General features: G+C 38.3%; 1 protein-coding gene across 1 annotated transcript; it reads left to right on the forward strand.

The window, feature by feature from the left end:
* The first annotated feature begins 522 nt into the window (after positions 1-522).
* COMMD8 (COMM domain containing 8) lies at positions 523-16,009 on the forward strand. The gene is made up of 5 exons (XM_002917011.4): positions 523-650; positions 5,769-5,924; positions 10,368-10,520; positions 13,054-13,209; positions 15,101-16,009. Exons 1-5 carry the CDS (start codon positions 585-587, stop codon positions 15,119-15,121), a joined length of 552 nt encoding a protein of 183 aa, XP_002917057.1. The 5' UTR covers positions 523-584; the 3' UTR covers positions 15,122-16,009.
* Positions 16,010-19,493: the final 3,484 nt, after the last annotated feature.

Raw genomic sequence — 19,493 nt, forward strand, 5'->3', positions numbered from 1 at the left:
CATATAAGAAAATACTCTTTGTTGTTTATCTGAAATGTCAGATTTAACTGGGCACTCCATCTTTTTATTTGCTAAATCTGACAGTCCTTGTGACTTCTCTGATCTTGTTTGTTATTTGGAAATGGGCATGAAAATAGCACTTTCTTCTTAAGATAATCTATATAAGGAATATTGGACACAGGTAAACCCTTACTTAACGTTCCAAATCAGAATACTTTTGTAGGAGACATATGCCAAAACTCAGGGACAATGGCCCTGAAATCACAATACAGTTACTCTTATTAGTTGGTTTTCGGCGCAGTGCAGAGAAAGTTCGATAGAACTCTGAACTAAGTTGCAAACTGCTTTGAGGATTTGCAGATTTGCGTTCAACCTAATAAGGGTGTTCGACAAAGTTAACCCTGGCTGAAGAGGGGTTTTCCTTAGTTAAGGGAAAGCGGTGGCTGTGCCTCTGCGCACGCGCACAAAGGCTCCAGCGGCTCCACGCCAAGCCCTCGCCCCACCCGAGAGTCACGTGGGTGAGTCGCGCTCTAGAGGCGCGACCGGGCCTTGTCATGTGACCGAGGTTCCTGCTTCGTACTGGGATGGAGCCGGAAGAGGGGACGCCCTTGTGGCAGCTGCAGAAGCTTCCAGCCGAGCTGGGCCCGCAGGTGAGGAGAGCGCAGGCGGCGTGGCAGGCGGGGCTCTGGGAAGGCCCGGCCTGCAGGTCCGGCCCGGTCTGATCGAGACGCCTTCGCTGGGCTCACCCGGGCTGCCCAGGGCAGGGACGGGGAATGGGCGTGATGTCGGGTGTCCGGCCCACTTCTTCCCCTTGGAGAGCTGAGGAGGCTGAGGCTTTTGGCGCCACTTCCGCGCCCCTGCTTGGAGGTGCCCCTCGAGGGGCTTTTCGAGCTGACTTGCGACCGGCCATGGTCGGACCCGGGTGGGGACGGCCCGTCAGCTCCCAAGCGCGACCCGCGACCCAGTGACTCTGGGCTGGGGAGCGAAGGCACCCGCATAGTATTTGAAATCTTACAGCGTGGAACCAGTGGTTTGCAGCCTCTCATTTCATTCATTCATACACGACACGCCTTCAGAATGCTCCCTGTGCACCAGGCACAGTGCTAGGGACACGCTGCTTACCTAGAGAAGCATACCCTGCCCCCTTGAGGGCGACAGAAAAAAAAAATGGTAAGGGCCACCGATAAGTGGGCGACTAACTTTAGGTAGCGTGGTGTAAGGTAGCCTTTCCCGCAAGAGGTGACATATATATTGACACCCTGAGCCTGAGAAGGAACCCGGCTGTGAGGATCTGGGAAAAGCAGCCTTGTTCATTTCGTCCGGCCAGCTTTGCACTGAAGTCTGCCTTGTGCTGAGTGCCCATATGGTATAAAGTGAAATGGTGAATGAAATACAGCCTGTACCCCTGTGGAGCTTGCTATCTAATAAGGAAACCAAACTGAATTAATGAGCTTGTGGGACAGGTAGCACCCCAAATTTGAGGGGGCAAGGAGAAGTTTTGTATAAAAGGAGCATCTGAATTTCTAGGTTGAGTTCTGAAGGATGAGTAGGAACCAGACAGGCTAGAAGGGAGAGAGTGTCTTAGGCAGGGGAATGGCAGCTACAAGCCTTAGCTACAAGGCTTAACAGCCTTGGCAGGCTTGAGGACCTGCACTAATTCTTAGAGACTGAAATTCGGAGTGAGCAGAGCAGGGGGACTAAGGCTAGAGAGGTGGGTAGGAAGTCAGGTGGCCGTCTTTATATGCCATGCTTGTGTGTTTAGCCTCAATACTAAAGGCACTGGCTGTTTTGAGTTTGAAAAATCAAATGTGGAGAGAGTGATTACATCTAATTAGTATCTTGACAGAATTGTGAAAGGAAGAGAAAACCCAGTGGATGCTGTAGAGGAAAATCTGACTGAGAAGTGGGTTTTTCCCCCTTGAAAGAAGGAAGGACCTGAAGGAAATTTGCCTGTCCCTAAAAGAAAGCAATACATACAAAATTGAGCTTCAGCATTAGCTCTGGAATCTGTGGTTCTGTTTGTCCTCAGAAGTCAGCGTACTACAGCCACTCTGGAAAACAGTGTGGAGGTCCCTTAAAAAGTTAAAAATTGAACTACCCTATGACCCAGCCATTGCACTACTGGGTGTTTACCCCAAAGATACAGACGTAGTAAAGAGAAGGGCCATATGCACCCCAATGTTCATAGCTGCATTGTCCACAATAGCCAAATCATGGAAGGAGCCGAGATGCCCTTCAACAGATGACTGGATTAAGAAGCTGTGGTCCATATATACAATGGAATATTACTCAGCTATCAGAAAGAACGAATTCTCAACATTTGCTGCAACATGGATGGCACTGGAGGAGATAATGCTAAGTGAAACAAGTCAAGCAGAGAAAGACAATTATATGATGATTTCTCTCATCTATGGAACATAAGAACTAGGATGATCGGTAGGGGAAGAAAGGGATAAAGAAAAGGGGGGTAATCAGAAGGGGGAATGAAACATGAGAGACTATGGACTATGAGAAACAAACTGAAGACTTCAGAGGGGAGGGGGTGGGGGAAGGGGATAGACTGGTGATGGGTAGTAAGGAGGGCACGTATTGCATGGTGCACTGGGTGTTATACGCAACTAATGAAGCATCAAACTTTACATCAGAATCAGGAGATGTACTGTATGGTGATTAACATAATATAATAAAATAAAATTAATTAAAAAAAAAAGAAGTCAGCGTACTAATTCATTCTATTGTAATTAGTACATAAATATGTTTACTCCTTCTCCTCTGTCCCACAGCAATTCAGGTCTCATTATACAACTTCTTGACTGGTTGGCTTGCCTCTGGCTGCTCTTATTCTGAACTCCTTCAGAGTAGATACTTTGTTTTTATATCTTTAGATCTTGAGAGTTGTGTCTGGGCCAGGGTGGGTTCTTAATCAGTGTTGTCTGAGGGAAGGAAGTAATGCATACTAAAATCTGCTTAACCATGGGGGCAGTTATCTGGATGCCAAGCTTTGGTGGGATGGCCTTCAGTGTCAGTGAGAGGCACCTCTGAGTAAGTCCCAATTCTGTTCCATTCACAAATGGGTGAAGGGTGGGAGTGGGGGTTTCACCTACATAATGTGATAGAGGGGTATGTGGCGGGCAGCTTTTATAAGCCCCACATGTAGGTCTTCTTTTTTCCTCTATTCCATTTACAATGGGAAAGTGTGGGGGAGATTAAACTTACTTTTACCAGGATGGAAAAAAAAAAAAAAAACAACCCACAAAACCCATCTTAACTCTTTTCTGTGATTTTATGAGTGCAGAAACCGAAATGTCAGCAGAGAGTTTGAGTAATGTGCCCGAGGTTGTCAAACTAATAAGTGGCAAAGGTAGAATCATGTGTTCAGATCTGTTGACTGTGAGTCTTTGTATTAGCCTTCTGCCTCTGTCTTCTTCAGTCTGCCTGCTTCTTAGATAAGGCCCATAACCTTTCCCACCGTGTAGGTTGATGACACCTAGATCTCAGCATCTGGCCGAAGATCTCGGAGTGTCAGGCTTCTGCTTAGACACACCCCCGGTATCTCAAATGCAGTGTGTCCTTGGCTGAGCTCCTCGTTTTTCCCCCCAGAACTACTCTTCCCGTGGTTGTAGCTTTATTTTTGCTTTGGGACAGTGCCATTTACCCAGCCACTCAACCTTAAATCTGAGTATCATCCTTGGTTTCTTCTATTCACGTCTCTTTTACCTCTGTATTGCCTCCATTTTGAGTGTCCTCAATTATTTAGGCCCCCCTGATTTCTTCCTGGTAAACTGAGGGGAGGAGGCCTTTGATCTCACCATCTGTCTTTTCCTTTTCTTTCATCTCCCAACTTGTTGGCAAATTTATGGAAAACTAATGCAAATATGTGAATAGGTTGCTTACCTGTGGAAACAATTAAAGAGCCTGGACAGTGTAAACAGGGCCCTTTGTGATTTGGCCTCCACTCACCTCTCCAGCCTTGTATCCTGTCTTTTTTCAAATTGAACAGGTGATTTTACACTTCCATTCTATGCATATGCTGTTGCTTGTGACTAGAAATGCCCTTCTCTTCTATTTGAATGGCCATCTGCTCAACCTTTTAAAAGCCCTTTCCCTGCTTCCCCTCTGTGCTCCTTTGTATCTTCTGTAAACTTTTAATATAGCTCCAGTTATTCTCAATTGCATTTATGTATTTATATGTTTGTCTTTCTCTAATGTATTAAAGCTCTGATATGGTAGAACCTTGATCTTGTTTATCCTCAGTTTCTCATTTGTAAAATGGGGATAATAACAATACTTACTTCATGGGGCTGTAGTGAGGATGAGCACAGTGCTTGGTACTCAGGGCTCCATAAATGGTAGTTATTATGGTTATTTTTGCTTTGTATTTCCATTAACTTGTTTAACAATTGGAATAAAGTGCTCATTATGTATTTGTATATATGAATACAAACATTTATAAATGAATGAATGAATAAATGAATGAATAAAAACATTTATATTCCAAAAGATGGCACTTCTATTTTTTAGTTTGAGTTCTGGGTTTTGCTTTAGCATGGAGGTAGTTTGGGTAACACGGGATATGCGTACAGGATTTTGAATGAATTTCAAATTGAGAATGTTTGTTGACTTATGGTAAATAAAAGGTCTGTTCATATAGTGCATTAGCCATCATTTGGAAGCAAGGTTACCAGTTGCTCATTTCTATTCTGATATGTGTGGTGTTATAGAGAAAGAGTTATTGCTTAAAATGGGGTAGAATATGGTCCAGGGGGAAAAAAAAAGTTGGAAGACTTGTTGCTTAAATGCATTTCCAAATTATTCGAGTTCAAATACTCTTTTTACAAGACACAAATATCCCCCGGGAAAGAAAACCATATTAATCATTTATCTAGAATAGGGGTGGCATGGTAGACACTCAGTTAATGTATGTTAGACATGGAACATAATACCAGTAGTAGTACTGGTGGTGGTAGTGGTGGTAATAGTGATAATAATACTAATAAGAAGAATCATAACAATGGCTAGCAATGTTTAGGTGTTTTATAGCGTGCCAGGAATGTGCTGAGTGATTTGCATGTACTCATTTAATCCTTACAACAACATTATGAGGATAGATGATATCCTCATTTTATACATGAGGAAACAGGCACAGAACATTTAAATAACTTGATAAAACTAGGTAAGTGGCAGAACTAGGATTCAAATTAGACAGTTTTATTCCAAAATTCAGTGTTAATCACTATGTTCAGATATATATGTGTTAGGATTTCCGTTGCTGATGCTACGGTAGGGTAGAGATAAAGGAACGTAAAAAAGGAAAAGAAAGGTACTGACCACTTTCTTGGACTGGACCAAAAGAAGTGAGTATGAATGCTGTGAAAATGGAGGTAGAGGGAAATGAAGTTTATAGATGTATGGTAAAAAACTTTAGTCTAAAAGTCATACTTTTTGTAGATTATTGGTATAAATACAATGTCTAAGTAATACCAAGGTGAAGCCTTTCTATTCACCATCTTTGTTACACGAATATTGGGGAAACAACAGTGTATATGTGAAATTATTTTAGTTTCTGAAGGTGGACAAAATTATAGAAAGTCAGGTATTTTTATTGGAGCTTTTATTTTTAATTAATGAGAATAATGTTAAAAATAGTTATATTTCAACCTCAGCTGCTTTTGCAGATAACATAAGCTTCTCCCAGCAATACTTGTTTCCTACAAGGAAGATAAATCTTTTTTATAAGTTATAATTAATTTATTTCCTTTTCTCTCTAGCTTCTTCACAAAATAATTGATGGCATTTGTGGCCGAGCTTATCCTCTCCACCAGGATTATCACAGTGTTTGGGATTCAACAGAATGGAAGAACGTTCTAGAAGATATTACCAAATTTTTCAAAGCTGTAGTTGGTAAAAATTTATCTGATGAAGAGGTAACTTCACTTCAAATTTCTATACCTTATAATAAATAATAAATAGTTTTCAGGTTTTTTTTAAGTTGGTCTGTAGGGCACCATATTATACAAGAGCTATCATCAGTAAGTATATATATATACATTTTTTAAAAGATTTTATTCATTTTTCTGAGAGAGAGAGAGAACATGAGAGATCAGGAGTGGGGTGGGGTTGGGGGAGGAAAGGGCAGAGGGAGAGGAAGAAGCAGACTCTCAGTTGAGCAGGGAGCCTGATTTCGACTAGATACCAGGACCCTGGGATCATTACCTGAGCTGCAGGCAGACGCTTAACTGACTGAGCCACCCAGGCGCCCCCAGTAAGTATATATTATATTACAACAAAACCTCATAAATTGTCAGTAGGCAAATCTGACTGTGGAAGTTATTTTTCATAGTTTTGGTTCGTGTTTTTAAAATTATGACACATTTAAATCATGTAGAAGAAAACCAAAAGTTATATAACTTACACCTACACTCTCATTATCACAATTAAACAGTTGTTAACATCTTTATGCATTACAAGTTTGTGTGTTTGTTTTAGAAACAAAGCATTACAGATATACCTAAATACCACGTGGGCATGCCACCCTTCCCTAAGAGATCACCACTTGTGAAGTTGGCATACATGTTTTGTATTCTATATTGTAGGAATATTTGCATTGTAAGCAATAGATACAATTATTTGAGCTGTATAAATGTGTAACTTGTAAATGATAACATGTATCCATTTGTAATTTTTTTTATGGAATGTTGTGTTTTAGAGTTACCAGTTTTGGTAAATGTAGATCTGGTTCATGTATTTTAATCTCTTGTAGTATTTGATGATAGGAATTAGCAGGACTTATTTTTCTGGCCCCTTCCTGATGAACTATTAGATCATTGCCTCTTTAATTATTATGTATAGTACTTCTATAGACATTTTGTACATGTCTCCTTGTATGCATATTGGCCAGCTTTTCTCGGACAGACATCTTAATGTGAAATTATAGGGTCATGGAATATCCTTCCATTGAATTGCTTTCGTACCTTGGTCAAAAATTATTTTGCCATGTTTGTATAGGTTGCTTACTTTTTAAAAAAGTGTAGTTATGTATGTTCATTTTGATTTGGATGATATTCTGGGTGGGAGTTCTTTGTTAGATACATGTATTTTAAATATCTTCTCCCATTATGTGGCTAGCCTTTTCAATCTTAATGGTCTTTTTGTGAACAGAAGTTCTGATATTTAATCAAGTCCAGCTTTGTCAATATTTCTTTTGGTGGTTAGTGCTGGTAAGGTCTGGTTTAAGAAATATTTGTGCCAAAATCATGAAGATGATTTGTTAGTTTTCTTGTAGAAGCTCTCACATTTATGTTGCTGATGCATTTTCAATTAGTATTTGTGGAGTAAGGGTCTAGTTCACATTTTTTCACATAAATAGCCAGTTGACCCAGTACCGTTTATTGAAATGACAGTCCTTGCTCCCACAGAATTTCTGTGTATCCCTTGTTGTAAATCAGGTAACTATATATGTATGGGTCTGTATTTGGACTTTTTTTTTTTTTTAAGATTTTATTTATTTGACATAGAGAGCATGACCACAGACAGGGGGAGCAGGAGAGGGAGAAACAGGCTCCGCTAAGCAGGGAGCCCAATGTGGGGCTTGACCCCAGGACCCTGGAATCATGACCTGGCTGAAGGCATACGTTTAAGCAACTGAGTCACCCAGGCATCCCTGTATCTGGACTCTTTATTCTGCTCCATTAATTTATTTGTATTTCTCAGTACTAGACTATCTTAATTAGTGTAGAATTAAAGCCATGTTACATAAAGTCTTGGTATCTGGTAGTAGAAGACCTTCAACTTCATGCTTCTCTAAGATTGTTTTGGGTATCCTGGGTCCTCTGTATTTTCATGTACGTTTTTAAATCAGCTTGTCAATTTCAACCAAAAACCCTGCTGGGCTGACATAACAAAATACTATAGACAGGGTAGCTTAAACAACAAGAATTTATTTTTCATACTACTAGAGGCTGGTGAGTCCAAGACAAAGGTGCTGGTTGATTTGATTTCCTGTTGAGGGCCCTTTTCCTGGCTTCAGACTATCTTCTTGTTGTGTTTCTCTCATTGGTAAGGGGAGAGGGACAGAAGCATGCTCTCTTGTGTCTCTTTTTATAAGGGCACTAATCCTATCATGAGGGCCCTCACCCTTATGACCTATTAACTTAATTACCTCTCAGAGACCCCCCCCCTCTTTAAATATCATCACAATGAAGGTAAGGATTTCAACATAGGAATTTTGGGGTGACATAATTAAGTTTATAGCATGGGGACTGCACTGAATCTTTAGATCATTGTGGGAAGAATTTACAGCTTAATATTAATCTTCTTAATCCATGAACATGGTATAACATTCCATTTATTTGGATTACTTCAATTTCTCTAATATTTTGTAGTTTTTAGTATAGAGTTCTTTCAAATATTTTGTTAGATTTATTTCTAAGTAGTTGATATTTTTGATATTTTAAAATTTTGTTCTCCAATTATTTATTCTAATATGTAGAAATACTGTCAATTTTTTTTTTTAAAGATTTTATTTTATTTATTTGACAGAGATAGAGACAGCCAGCGAGAGAAGGAACACAAGCAGGGGAGTGGGAGAGGAAGAAGCAGGCTCACAGTGGAGGAGCCTGATGTGGGGCTTGATCCCATAACGCCGGGATCACGCCCTGAGCCGAAGGCAGACACCTAACCGCTGTGCCACCCAGGCGCCCCAATACTGTCAATTTTTATATCTTTACCCCATGTTAACAGTCTTTAAAAGTTTTATTATTTTAATGGATTATAAAACGTTTTTGGTTGGTTTTTTTTTTTTGGAATTTTTTGGTATACAGTTATTTTCTTTTTAAAAATTGATACCTTTTTTTTCTTACCTTATTGCACTGGCTTACACCTTTAAAACAGTGTTGAAAAAAAAAAGTAGTGTTTTATTCTTGACCTTAGGGAGAATGTATTCACTGTTTTATCATTGTGTTAGCTGTATGATTTTCTAGATATCAACTTTCAAATTAAAGAAGTTTCCTACAGTTCCTACTTTGCTGAGAATTGTTATTATTAATGGGTATTGAATTTTATTTAAATGCTCTTTCCCTAAATTTGTTATTTTTTCCTCCTTTATTTTGTTGATATGGCATCTTTCATTGGATTTTTAAATGCTTAACTAACTTTTGTATTGCCAAAATAAATGCCACTTGGTCATGATGTATTATCTTTTTATGTATCTCTTAATTTGATTTGTTAGTATTTTATTTATGATTTTTGCATGTTTTTGAGTGATATCGGCCCATAGTTTTTCTTTTCTATAATGTCCTTGTCAGGATGTCAAGTTTTATTCTGGTCTAATAAAATGAATTAGGAAGTATTTTTTCTCTTATTCTCTGGAAGAGTTTATGAAATTGATTTTATTTCTTTCATAGTACTATGTTACCATGTTGTATAATTTTCAAATATTTGGAATCTTTTTATCAGTTATGATTTAACTACACCATGGTAAAAAAATATAAATAGTTTGATTGCAGTCCTTTGAAATCTGTTGTGATTTGCTACATGGCTCATCATATGGTTCATTTTTTGAATGTTCCATATATTTTTGAAAATAATATCTATTTTGTAGTTGATGAACATAATGTTCTATGTGTCAATTAGGTTTAAGGAAGATAGTGTTTTTCAGTTCTTTATCTTTACTGAATGTTTTGTCTTTTTCTATAAGTTACTGGGAGGTGTGTTAACATTCTAATTATGAAAGTAGATTTATCCATTTCTCCTTTTAGTTCTGCCAAGTTGTGTTGCTATATATATTTTGAAGCTGTGTTATTAGGTGCATAGAAATTTATGATTGTTCTTTCTATTGAATGGCCCTTGGGCCGTTTTTTATTTCTCATAATACTTCTTGCCTTAAAGACTACATTGTCTGATATTAAAATAGCTATACCAGTTTTAGTGGTCTTTGCTTCCATGCTACTTCATCAGTTCATTTCTGTTTTGCAATAATTTGTTAAAATCTCTTGTTTGTTAGTTATGCATTCTCATTTTATTCTTTTCATAGAGACAGATTTTTTTAAAAATTTTTTTTTAAAGATTTTATTTATTTATGTGACAGAGAGACAGCCAGTGAGAGAGGGAACACAGCAGGGGAGTGGGAGAGGAAGAAGCAGGCTCCTAGCGGAGGAGCCTGATGTGGGACTCGATCTCGGAACGCCAGGATCATGCCCTGAGCTGAAGGCAGACGCTTAACAACTGCACTACCCAGGCGCCCCAATAGAGACAGATTTTTTTTTTAACTGTCGTTTAAAAGGTTTTGTGAAAGGGGAGTGGAGCTATGTGTTTACATTTTAAACAGAAAGACCCTTTCACTTATTTTCTGTTTATTTTTATTTTCATAGATATTTCAGCAGTTGAATCAGTTGAATTCATTTCATCAACAAGCTATCATGAAATGCTTGAAAAGTAGGAAAGATGAAATCAAGCAGGCTCTGTTAGAAGAAATAGTTGATATTTCTTCTGCACAGCTACAGGATTTTGATTGGCAGTTAAAGGTGAGAATCTATTTATGGGCATGTATGTTTTTTATCTCATTTTTTGAGATGAAATATTCTTTTTCATATTATGCATTTAAAATTTGTTATTTTAAGAATACATTGTCAAAAATCGCATTTTTATATTTAGTACAGTACAAAGATCCATATAATATGTAAAAACATTACATTGATAATAAATTTAATAAACTGGAGCTGTGAATCATTAAATATCTTAAGTAGTGGAGTAGTATGTATTCAACATATATTTTTGGTTTCCAGACTTCATAGTCTTCCTGAGATTGGTAAATGCGATTTTGCCTTCAGGGGGGAGATCTATAACGTGCTATTAAAAAGAGCATTTAAAAAGTACTTTGAAAAGAGACTCATGATCAGTAGGTTCATAAAGAACAATATCAATCCAACTTTCCGTGCTGTATAGGGCATCTAGACCTAGATGAGGAGGTTGTATTGAAACACATTGTGTTTCTTCATCAGCATGATAAGTGCCTCATATTGTCCTTGCGGATAAAGTGGAGAAAAATGTGGACAGATCACATAGTTACTTGGGTCATAGCTAGATAAATAACCATAATTTGTGTTAGCCAGGAGGGAGGTCTCTGTGATTCTGGTTTTGGCCCAAATTCTTCTACAAATATTCTTTCATGAATATTATGTTCATCAAATCTGAGATATGGTAAATATTAATATAAGAGAATTAAAGTTTAAAATTATTTTACAGCAGATTACAGTGATGGATCAAATGAAGCAAAATAAACTGAGCAGAGATAACCTAGGTAGAGAATTCTTTAAATAAAGCCAATTTAATATAAAAGATATGAGAGATAAGCCAGAAGTAATTTGTATGAAAAATATTCAGTTGTTTTGATTTGCCAGATGTGGCCTCAGTGAGCAGTGTGATGATTCAGTCTTGTTTTGTTGGTAGAAATGCAGTGTTTCAAGCAATGGGTAGTTATAATTCTGTTCTCATTCATTAGATCTTCTTAGTTAATTTAGTTTAGTAGTACTTTTACTTTTGGCTGCCAAATGTAAGAGACACTGGAACAAATTGGAGCCAAACCAAAAGAGAATGAACAGGAACTTAAAGTCGTGTTACTTGAAGGTTTTTTGAAACACTTGAGACCATGTATCCAGAAAAGAAGAACTTTAGTACAAAAATTATAGTTATCTTTAAAGGACTAAAAGTCATCTGTATGGATGAGGGAATTGATACATGCTCGTGGCTTCAGAGGCTAGGACAAAGGCTAAAGTCTAAGGTATATGGTTTGCGATAAGATGAGTTCACGTTCAACCTGAGGAGAACTTTTTTACACCTGTCAGTGTCTGAAGATTATTTTATAAAACTCTTCTTGAAGTAGCTCGTTCATCATGGGTCGTATTCAAGCATAGACAAGCATAGACTGAGAAAGCGCTTACTGGACGCACTGAGGAGGAGAATTATCCGTAAAGTAGTCCGTCTTTAATGGACTACTCTCAGCTGTTATGAGCCCTGGTTTTTGAAGAGAGAATGAAGGAGGTATGTGAGGATTCCATTCTGCAGTCCGAGGATGTTTGTTTGGGAGATAGTTCCTTACCAGTCATTGTACAAGTAATGAATGATACAAGTAAATTTTTGCAAGTAGTAGCACTTTGAAGATTGAGGTATTGTGGAGTTTTTTAGCTTAGATACCAGGAGAATTGATTTTCCCTTTGCATCTGCCAATGAAGCTATGGTGCTTTTTCAAAAACTATTTGTATCCTAAATATTTGGTTCTTTTGTTTCCTCTAGGATTCTCTTTAGACAGAAAATAGGAAGTGGAGTAAATGTTGAGTGTTTTTGCTGAGTGGCTCTAATTGATAGTGGTATCTTTTTTTTTTTTTTTTAAAGATTTTATTTGTTTATTCGACAGAGATAGAGACAGCCAGCGAGAAAGGGAACACAAGCAGGGGGAGTGGGAGAGGAAGAAGCAGGCTCATAGTGGAGGAGCCCGATGTGGGGCTCGATCCCACAACGCCAGGATCACACCCTGGGCCGAAGGCAGACGCTTAACTGCTGTGCCACCCAGGCGCCCCTGATAGTGGTATCTTGATAACGTGTTTATCAGTAATTTAGTAGAGAGTTAGCTGATTGTGAATGAAACATCTTCATTGCACAGGGTTTACCAGTGTTTTTAGTTTTATCTTTGTACATGGACTTTCTTCCTCTTGGTATCCTCACACTTCTTTAAACTTAATTCTCGGTTTCGTGATGCATTGGACCCATTCAGTACTTCCCTTCCCAGCTATAACTCTGCTCTGGATTTCTGCTTCTGCCACAAACTTTGGACTGGTTGTCCTTTTTTCCCTACTTGTCTTCCTCTCTGTCATCCTCCTTTCTCTGTCCGTTCTTCTATACATGTTGGTTTGGCATGGGTGTATTTCTTCCGCCTTTTCCTGTACTTGACAGCAAACAGGAGTATTCTTTTCTTAAAATGTATTGTTAATAAGCTCTGATGCATATTTAATGTAGCCTTTTTTACTACTCATTAATTACTGTTTTCCTCATTTTAAACAGCTTGCACTGTCTAGTGACAAGATTGCTACTTTACAAATGCCACTTTTAAACCTTCATCTAGACATAAAAGAAAATGGTGAAGTCAAACCATATTCTGTTGAAATGAGTAAAGAAGAGCTGCAGAATCTAATAAATTCCTTGGAAGCAGCTAATAAGGTATTTGTTTTAATTTTGTTGTGTGTTTAAAATGTTTACGTTTTGATTGATATCCTTAGAATATTAGGAGAAAAACTTATAATTGACTTTTCATATTTCTTTTATTCCTGATATTTTATGTTAAGCACAGAAAATATCTTGTTGATATGTTCTGCATCTCTAGTTTTAGATATTTAATTATAACTTGTAATTTTAACTACTTAGTTTTGAGCATAATTTATCAAGTAGTTATTTTTGATAGAATAATACTGTTGTTCTAGCAGCTAGATTTTTTTTTTGCCTCAGTGCTCATTAATGATAAAAATAAAATTTTTACTTAAAAAAATAAAATTTTTACCTTGGGGCTATGAAATTAGTTGATTCTGAAGTGTTTTTATGATTATTATGAGTAGTTATGATTTTAAAGAAAAGAGTATCTTATTTAACTGCACAAATAAGGGGAGCCTGAGTGGCTCGGTTGGTTAAGCATCTGCCTTCGGCTCAGGTCATGATCCCGGGGTCCTGGGATCGAGCCCCACATCGAGCTCCCTGCTCAGTGGGCAGGCTGCTTCTCCCTCTGCCGCTCCTCCTGTTTGTGCTCTCTCTCTGTCAGATAAATAAATAAAATCTTTTTAAAAAAAAGCTTTAACTGCACAAATAGAGTTGTTTTTATAATCCTCTAAGTACGGGAGACAAAATATAGCTTGTAGTTATGACAAAATCAGATGAAACTAATGACTGACTAACAATTTTACATATACAAAGGATTGACTAAATAACAGGAACCATTCTCAGTGTTTAATGAGAAAAATCATATTTAAACAGTAGAAACTGCTGCTGTCAGAAAGAAATAAAAATAACTGTTTCTGTATACCTGTGTTCCTTTCATGATTGCTCAGCGTTGGGTGCCTGGGCGGCTCAGTCTGTTAGGCGTCTGCCTTAGGCTCAGGTCATGATCCCAGAGTCCTGGGATGAGTCCTGCAGTGGGCTCCCTGCTCAGCGGGGAGCCTGCTTCGCCCTCTCCCGCTGCCTGTCACTCTCCCTGCTTGTGTGCTCTCTCTCTGTCAAATAAATAAATAAAATCTTGAATTAAAAAAAAAAAGATTGCTCAGGATTTTCTCTAGTGATTTGCTCTCCAGTGATCAATGTCAGATATTCTAACCAACTTCTCTTGCTCCTGACCAATCTTCTTGGCCCAACCTTTCTTTTTTTTTTTTTTTTTTTTTTTTAAGTAGGCTCCATGCCCACCATGGAGCCCAATGCAGGGCCTGAATTCATGACCCTGAGATCAAGACCAGAGGTCAAGAGCTGGATGCTTAACTGACTGGGCCACCCAGGCACCAGGCTCTACCTTTTTCTTTTTTTTAAGACTTATTTATTTATATATTTATTTTGAGAGAGAGAGAGCATGAGCAGGGGGGAGGGGCAGAGAGAGAGGGAGAAGCAGACTCCCTGCTGAGCAGGGAACCTGATGCAGGACTTGATCCAGGACTCCAGGATCATGACCTGAGCCAAGGCAGACGCTTAACGGACTGAGCCACCCAGGTGTCCCCCCGGCTCTACCTTTCTGAAACCCTGGTATAGTCAGCTTCCGTCCATACTCTGCAGTTACGCAGTCATTTTAGTGCCATGATGACCGGTCCACAGGCCTAGTAGCCGCACAGGGAGCCTGGCTTGCTTTTGGGTGGGGCTAAATGTCTGAGGGAGTGTGTGGTAGAGCTTCATGTAAATGTTAATTGAGTGTGAACCATGGATCCTGGCAGGCGTCCGTCATCAGTTACTGTGCATTGTACTTGCTTGTTACCAGTTCTCTGGTCTTCAGAGATTTCAAAGCATTTCATTAAGCAGATGTGGACATCATTCTGGAATAACCTCATTTCCACGACCCCCCCCCCCAATTTTCTGTTTTAAGGTGGTCCTGCAGTTGAAGTAACTGAAAATGGTGAACACCAACACTATCAGATTCTACTGCTACCCCAGATGCGGCCGAGTGAATGCTGTGTGTTCAGAACACCTGCGCTGTACTGACTGTTTTGCTGTGCTGAGAAAGCAGCAGGGCTGGGATTACAGAGATAAAAATGTATCCGCTTCCCTGAAGAACAGGAAATGACACGGTTGACAGGAAATGCATAAAAAATGATAGATGAAAAAGCTATAGCAGTTTATATTTTCATAATGGCTGTTTTGCCTCATTTATTAAATATTTGAAAAATCTTTATAGATACACAGTTTTATTAAAAGCTAAAAATAGGCTCTAAAGTAAACGTACAAAGCACAAATCTACTTGAATGTTGCTTAAAGGAATATATGAATAGCAAGGATGTGTATTATGGATATATTTGATTAATTTGTAATATTTTAAAAACATAACTTTTGAAGAATGTATAGGCTGCATATATAACTCAGGAGATTCCATATCTTTCTTCTATTTCAAAGGAAAGATTATAAAGTGTAAAATTTCTTAGAGAAAGAAGCTCTTCTTCAGATATGAACAAGAAAAAATAATTAAATTTGTGTCAACGGTTTTGAGTTTATGAATTCTAGAGATTAAAATCTTTTATTTGAGTGGGAAAAAAATGAACGTAACGCTGTTACTTCTGTAGCATTTCTGTGTCTGATCGGGAGGATGTCATTGTATAGTGTATATATAACTATTCAGATATCAGCTAAGATTAAATACAGGTCCATTTTTGTTACAGACTTTTAATATTGAAGTTAATAGTGTTGGGTGTTAACTTCACTGGAAAACAAACCATTTTAAATTTCAGTTAACTTTAAGAACAAGCATTCTGAACAAATAAAAAATGTCATTTTACTTTTACATATTGCTTTATTTGAAAAGGCTTTCTACATGATGCAGTGACGCGTAATTAATTGGTACCTGCTGTTTGCAGGCTTCATCGCTCTTTAGAGCATCAGACTAGTATTTGAGGTGTTCAGAATAGTTACTACTATTCTCATCATAGAGATGAAGATAGGCTTAAAGAAAATATCTGTGTGTGATCTAGGCTGTGCCCCTCAAAATGTGTCTGTAGACTAATGCCAGTATGTGGTCTGTGGACTGTTTGTTATAGGTCGGGGATTCGACGAGGAGCTCGTGCTAGAGTGTTCATCGATATATTGTTTTTCTCACTGAGAAATGCTGATTATGGAAAAAATACCGGCTGAACTAAATGGCGTGCTTAGGGAGGTAGCTGACTTACTCCCTGTGCAAGTTCCTTATGTCGCGGACCCGCAGCAGTTTGTAGGTAGCATTTTAAATACCACCGATGATCCCCAGTGTACAGCGGTTCGACTTAAGATCTTTTGACTTTACTGTGGCGCTAGAGCAGCCTGCACTGAGTAGGTTTGAATTTTGATTTTCTTTTTTTTACACATTTTGAATTTTGATCTTTTCCCAGGCTAGCAATATACATTCCGACACTCTTTTCTGATGTTGGGCAGCGGCAGCCCCGCAGCTACCAGGCAGCCATGCGGTCACGAGGGTAAACAACTGATACACTGACGACCGTCCTTCACCCGTACGGCCTGCTGTTTTTCACTTTCAGTACAGTACTCAGGAAATTACATGAGGTATTCAACACTTCAGTAAAAAATAGGCTTTGTGTTAGATGACTTTACCCAACTGTAGGCTAGTGTGAGTGTTCTGAGCATTTAAGCTAGACAGGCTAAGCTATGATGTTCAGTACGTGAGGCATATGAAATGCATTTTTGACTTAACAGTGTTTTCACTATATGATGGATTTATTGGGATGTAAACCCGTCATATGTCGAGGAAGATCTCTACTGATTTAAGGTCCTTCTGAATTTCAACCCTCCATTTTCTTTCTTTCTCTCACCACCTTATTTATCACTCCATTAGAATTTTTAACCACCTCATTGAAATCTAACTGATATACTGTAAACCTCACATATTTAAAGTGTACAATCTGGGAGGTTTTGACATATATACACCAAGAAAGCATTACCTCTATCAGGATTGTGAGCATGGCAATCACTCCCAAAAGACTCCTCCTATTCCTTTGTAATCCCTGCTCCTGTGCACGCCCCCCCTCCCCGCCCACCAACCCCTGGTCTGCTTCCTGCCACTCGTAGAGTTGTTCACACTTTTCAAGAGTTTACTATCTGTGGAATCATATAGTATGTACCTTTCCTTTTCTTTTGATCCGTCTTCTTTCAGTATCGAATTCCTCTGTGTTATTGCATATAGCAATAGTTCATTTCTTTCTCTTGTTGAGAAGTATTCAGTTCTGAAGTTTTACCATAATTTGTTTAGCCACCTGTTAAAGGATATTCTGGTTGTTGAAAATTTTTATGGCTATTACATAACAGAATCCTGTGAACCTTTGTATGGATGTGTGCTTCTTTTGAGTGAATACTCTGAGGAGTGAAATGTTTCCAAAGTGATTTTGCCATTTTACATTCCATACCAGTCTGAGAGTTCCACCTCCACCTGCTTGCTGACACGTGCTTTGGTCAATCTTCTTAATTTCAGCTATTGTAATAAGTGTGTAGTGGTATCTCCTTGTGGTTTTAATTATATTTATTTCCCTAATGACTGATGGTGTTCACTGGCTTCTCATGTACTATTTGCCATCTGTAGATCTTCTTTGGTGAAGTGTCTGTTCAGATCCGTTGCCATTTTTAAATTGGGTTGTTTTCTTATGTTGAGTTTTGGGAGTTCTTGATAGCCTGGATACAAGTCTTTATCACATACATGCCTTGCAAGTGTTTCTTCCCAATCTGTGGCTTTCTTTTTTCTTCTATAAATGGACTTTTTAAAAAATAGTTTTAGATTTACATAAAAATTGAACAGATAATACAGAAAGATCCCATATACCCCACATCCTGTTAACCCCTATTATTATACAGGTAAGGATGGTACATTTGTTATAATTAATGAAAGAATGTCAATACACTGTTATTAACTAAATTCCATAGTTTATTCAGATTTCCTAAGGTTTTACCTAATGTCCTTTTTTCTGTTCTGAGATTTCATATTATTTAGTTGTCATGTGTCCTTAAGCTTCTCTTGCTGTAATAATTCCCCATACTTTCTTGGTTTTTGATGTTGTTTAGAGTTTTGAGGAGTGTGAATGAGGTTATTTTGTAGGGTGGCCCTCTGTTGGAATTTAATGTTTTTCTCATGCTTAGGCTGGGATTATGGGTTTGGGGGAGGAAAATCACAGAGGTAAAGTGCCATTTACATCACATCATACTGAGGGTGCATACTGTTAGCAGGATTTATGATTTTTTTTTTTTATTAAAAGATTTTATTTATTTATTTNGGTAAAGTGCCATTTACATCACATCATACTGAGGGTGCATACTGTTAGCAGGATTTATGATTTTTTTTTTTTTATTAAAAGATTTTATTTATTTATTTGACAGAGCTAGAGACAGCCAGCGAGAGAGGGAACACAGCAGGGGGAGTGGGAGAGGAAGAAGCAGGCTCATAGTGGAGGAGCCTGATGTGGGGCTCGATCCCAGAACGCCAGGATCATGCCCTGAGCTGAAGGCAGACGCTTAACCACTGTGCCACCCAGGCGCCCCAGGATTTATGATTTGACATTGACCTTGCTCACCTGGCTGAAATAGTTTGTCTGGTTTCTCACTGTAAAGTTACTCTTTATTTCTCCTTTTTCCATATTGTACTCTTTGGAAGGAAGTCACTATGTGTGGCCCATATTTAAGGAATGGGAAGTTGTGCTCCCCCTTCCTGAGGTCAGAGTACCTGTATAAACCTTTTGAAAATCTGCACAGATTTGTCTCTTCTATTTATTAATTAATTTAATCATTTATTTATATAATACGGACTCATGGATATTTATTTTATCCTTTTGGTTATAAGCCAATACTACTTACTCAAGTTGCTCCAGGTTTGGCCATTAGGAGCATTTTCGGTTGGCTCCATTGTTGCATTGGCATAGCTCTATCACTGAAGGTAGGTATTTACCCATTTTTATATTATTTCCTTAACTTTCTGGCAATACAAGGTGCTCCGGGCTTATTTTGTCTATTATTTCCTGCCTGGTTCTAGAATCAGCCATTTCTCCAAGAAGCCCTGGTTGGTTTTATTGACAGAACAAAGAAATATATGTATGTAAACTAAGCTGTGTATATATACATATGTAAAAATATTTCTTTATGTAATTATCTGTATCTATATTAAGCTACACATGAGCTCATTTTGATATCTTCTACTCTAGTCCATTACCACGTGGATCATCCCCACCTGCTAACCCTTATCTGTAAATTTACAGTCCAGCAGTAAGAAACCTGACTCCCACCATCCACTATCCGTG

Source organism: Ailuropoda melanoleuca, chromosome 11 (genome assembly GCF_002007445.2).
Source record: "Ailuropoda melanoleuca isolate Jingjing chromosome 11, ASM200744v2, whole genome shotgun sequence".
In the NCBI taxonomy this organism is placed as follows: Eukaryota; Metazoa; Chordata; class Mammalia; order Carnivora; family Ursidae; genus Ailuropoda; species Ailuropoda melanoleuca.

Bases quoted from the DNA above. Each gene is read 5' to 3' on its own strand.
- COMMD8 (XM_002917011.4), top strand. From the start codon at position 585: ATGGAGCCGGAAGAGGGGACGCCCTTGTGGCAGCTGCAGAAGCTTCCA. The intron at 10,521-13,053 runs GTGAGAATCTAT...CATTTTAAACAG, and splicing joins ATTTTGATTGGCAGTTAAAG to CTTGCACTGTCTAGTGACAA. The intron at 13,210-15,100 runs GTATTTGTTTTA...TTCTGTTTTAAG, and splicing joins CCTTGGAAGCAGCTAATAAG to GTGGTCCTGCAGTTGAAGTA.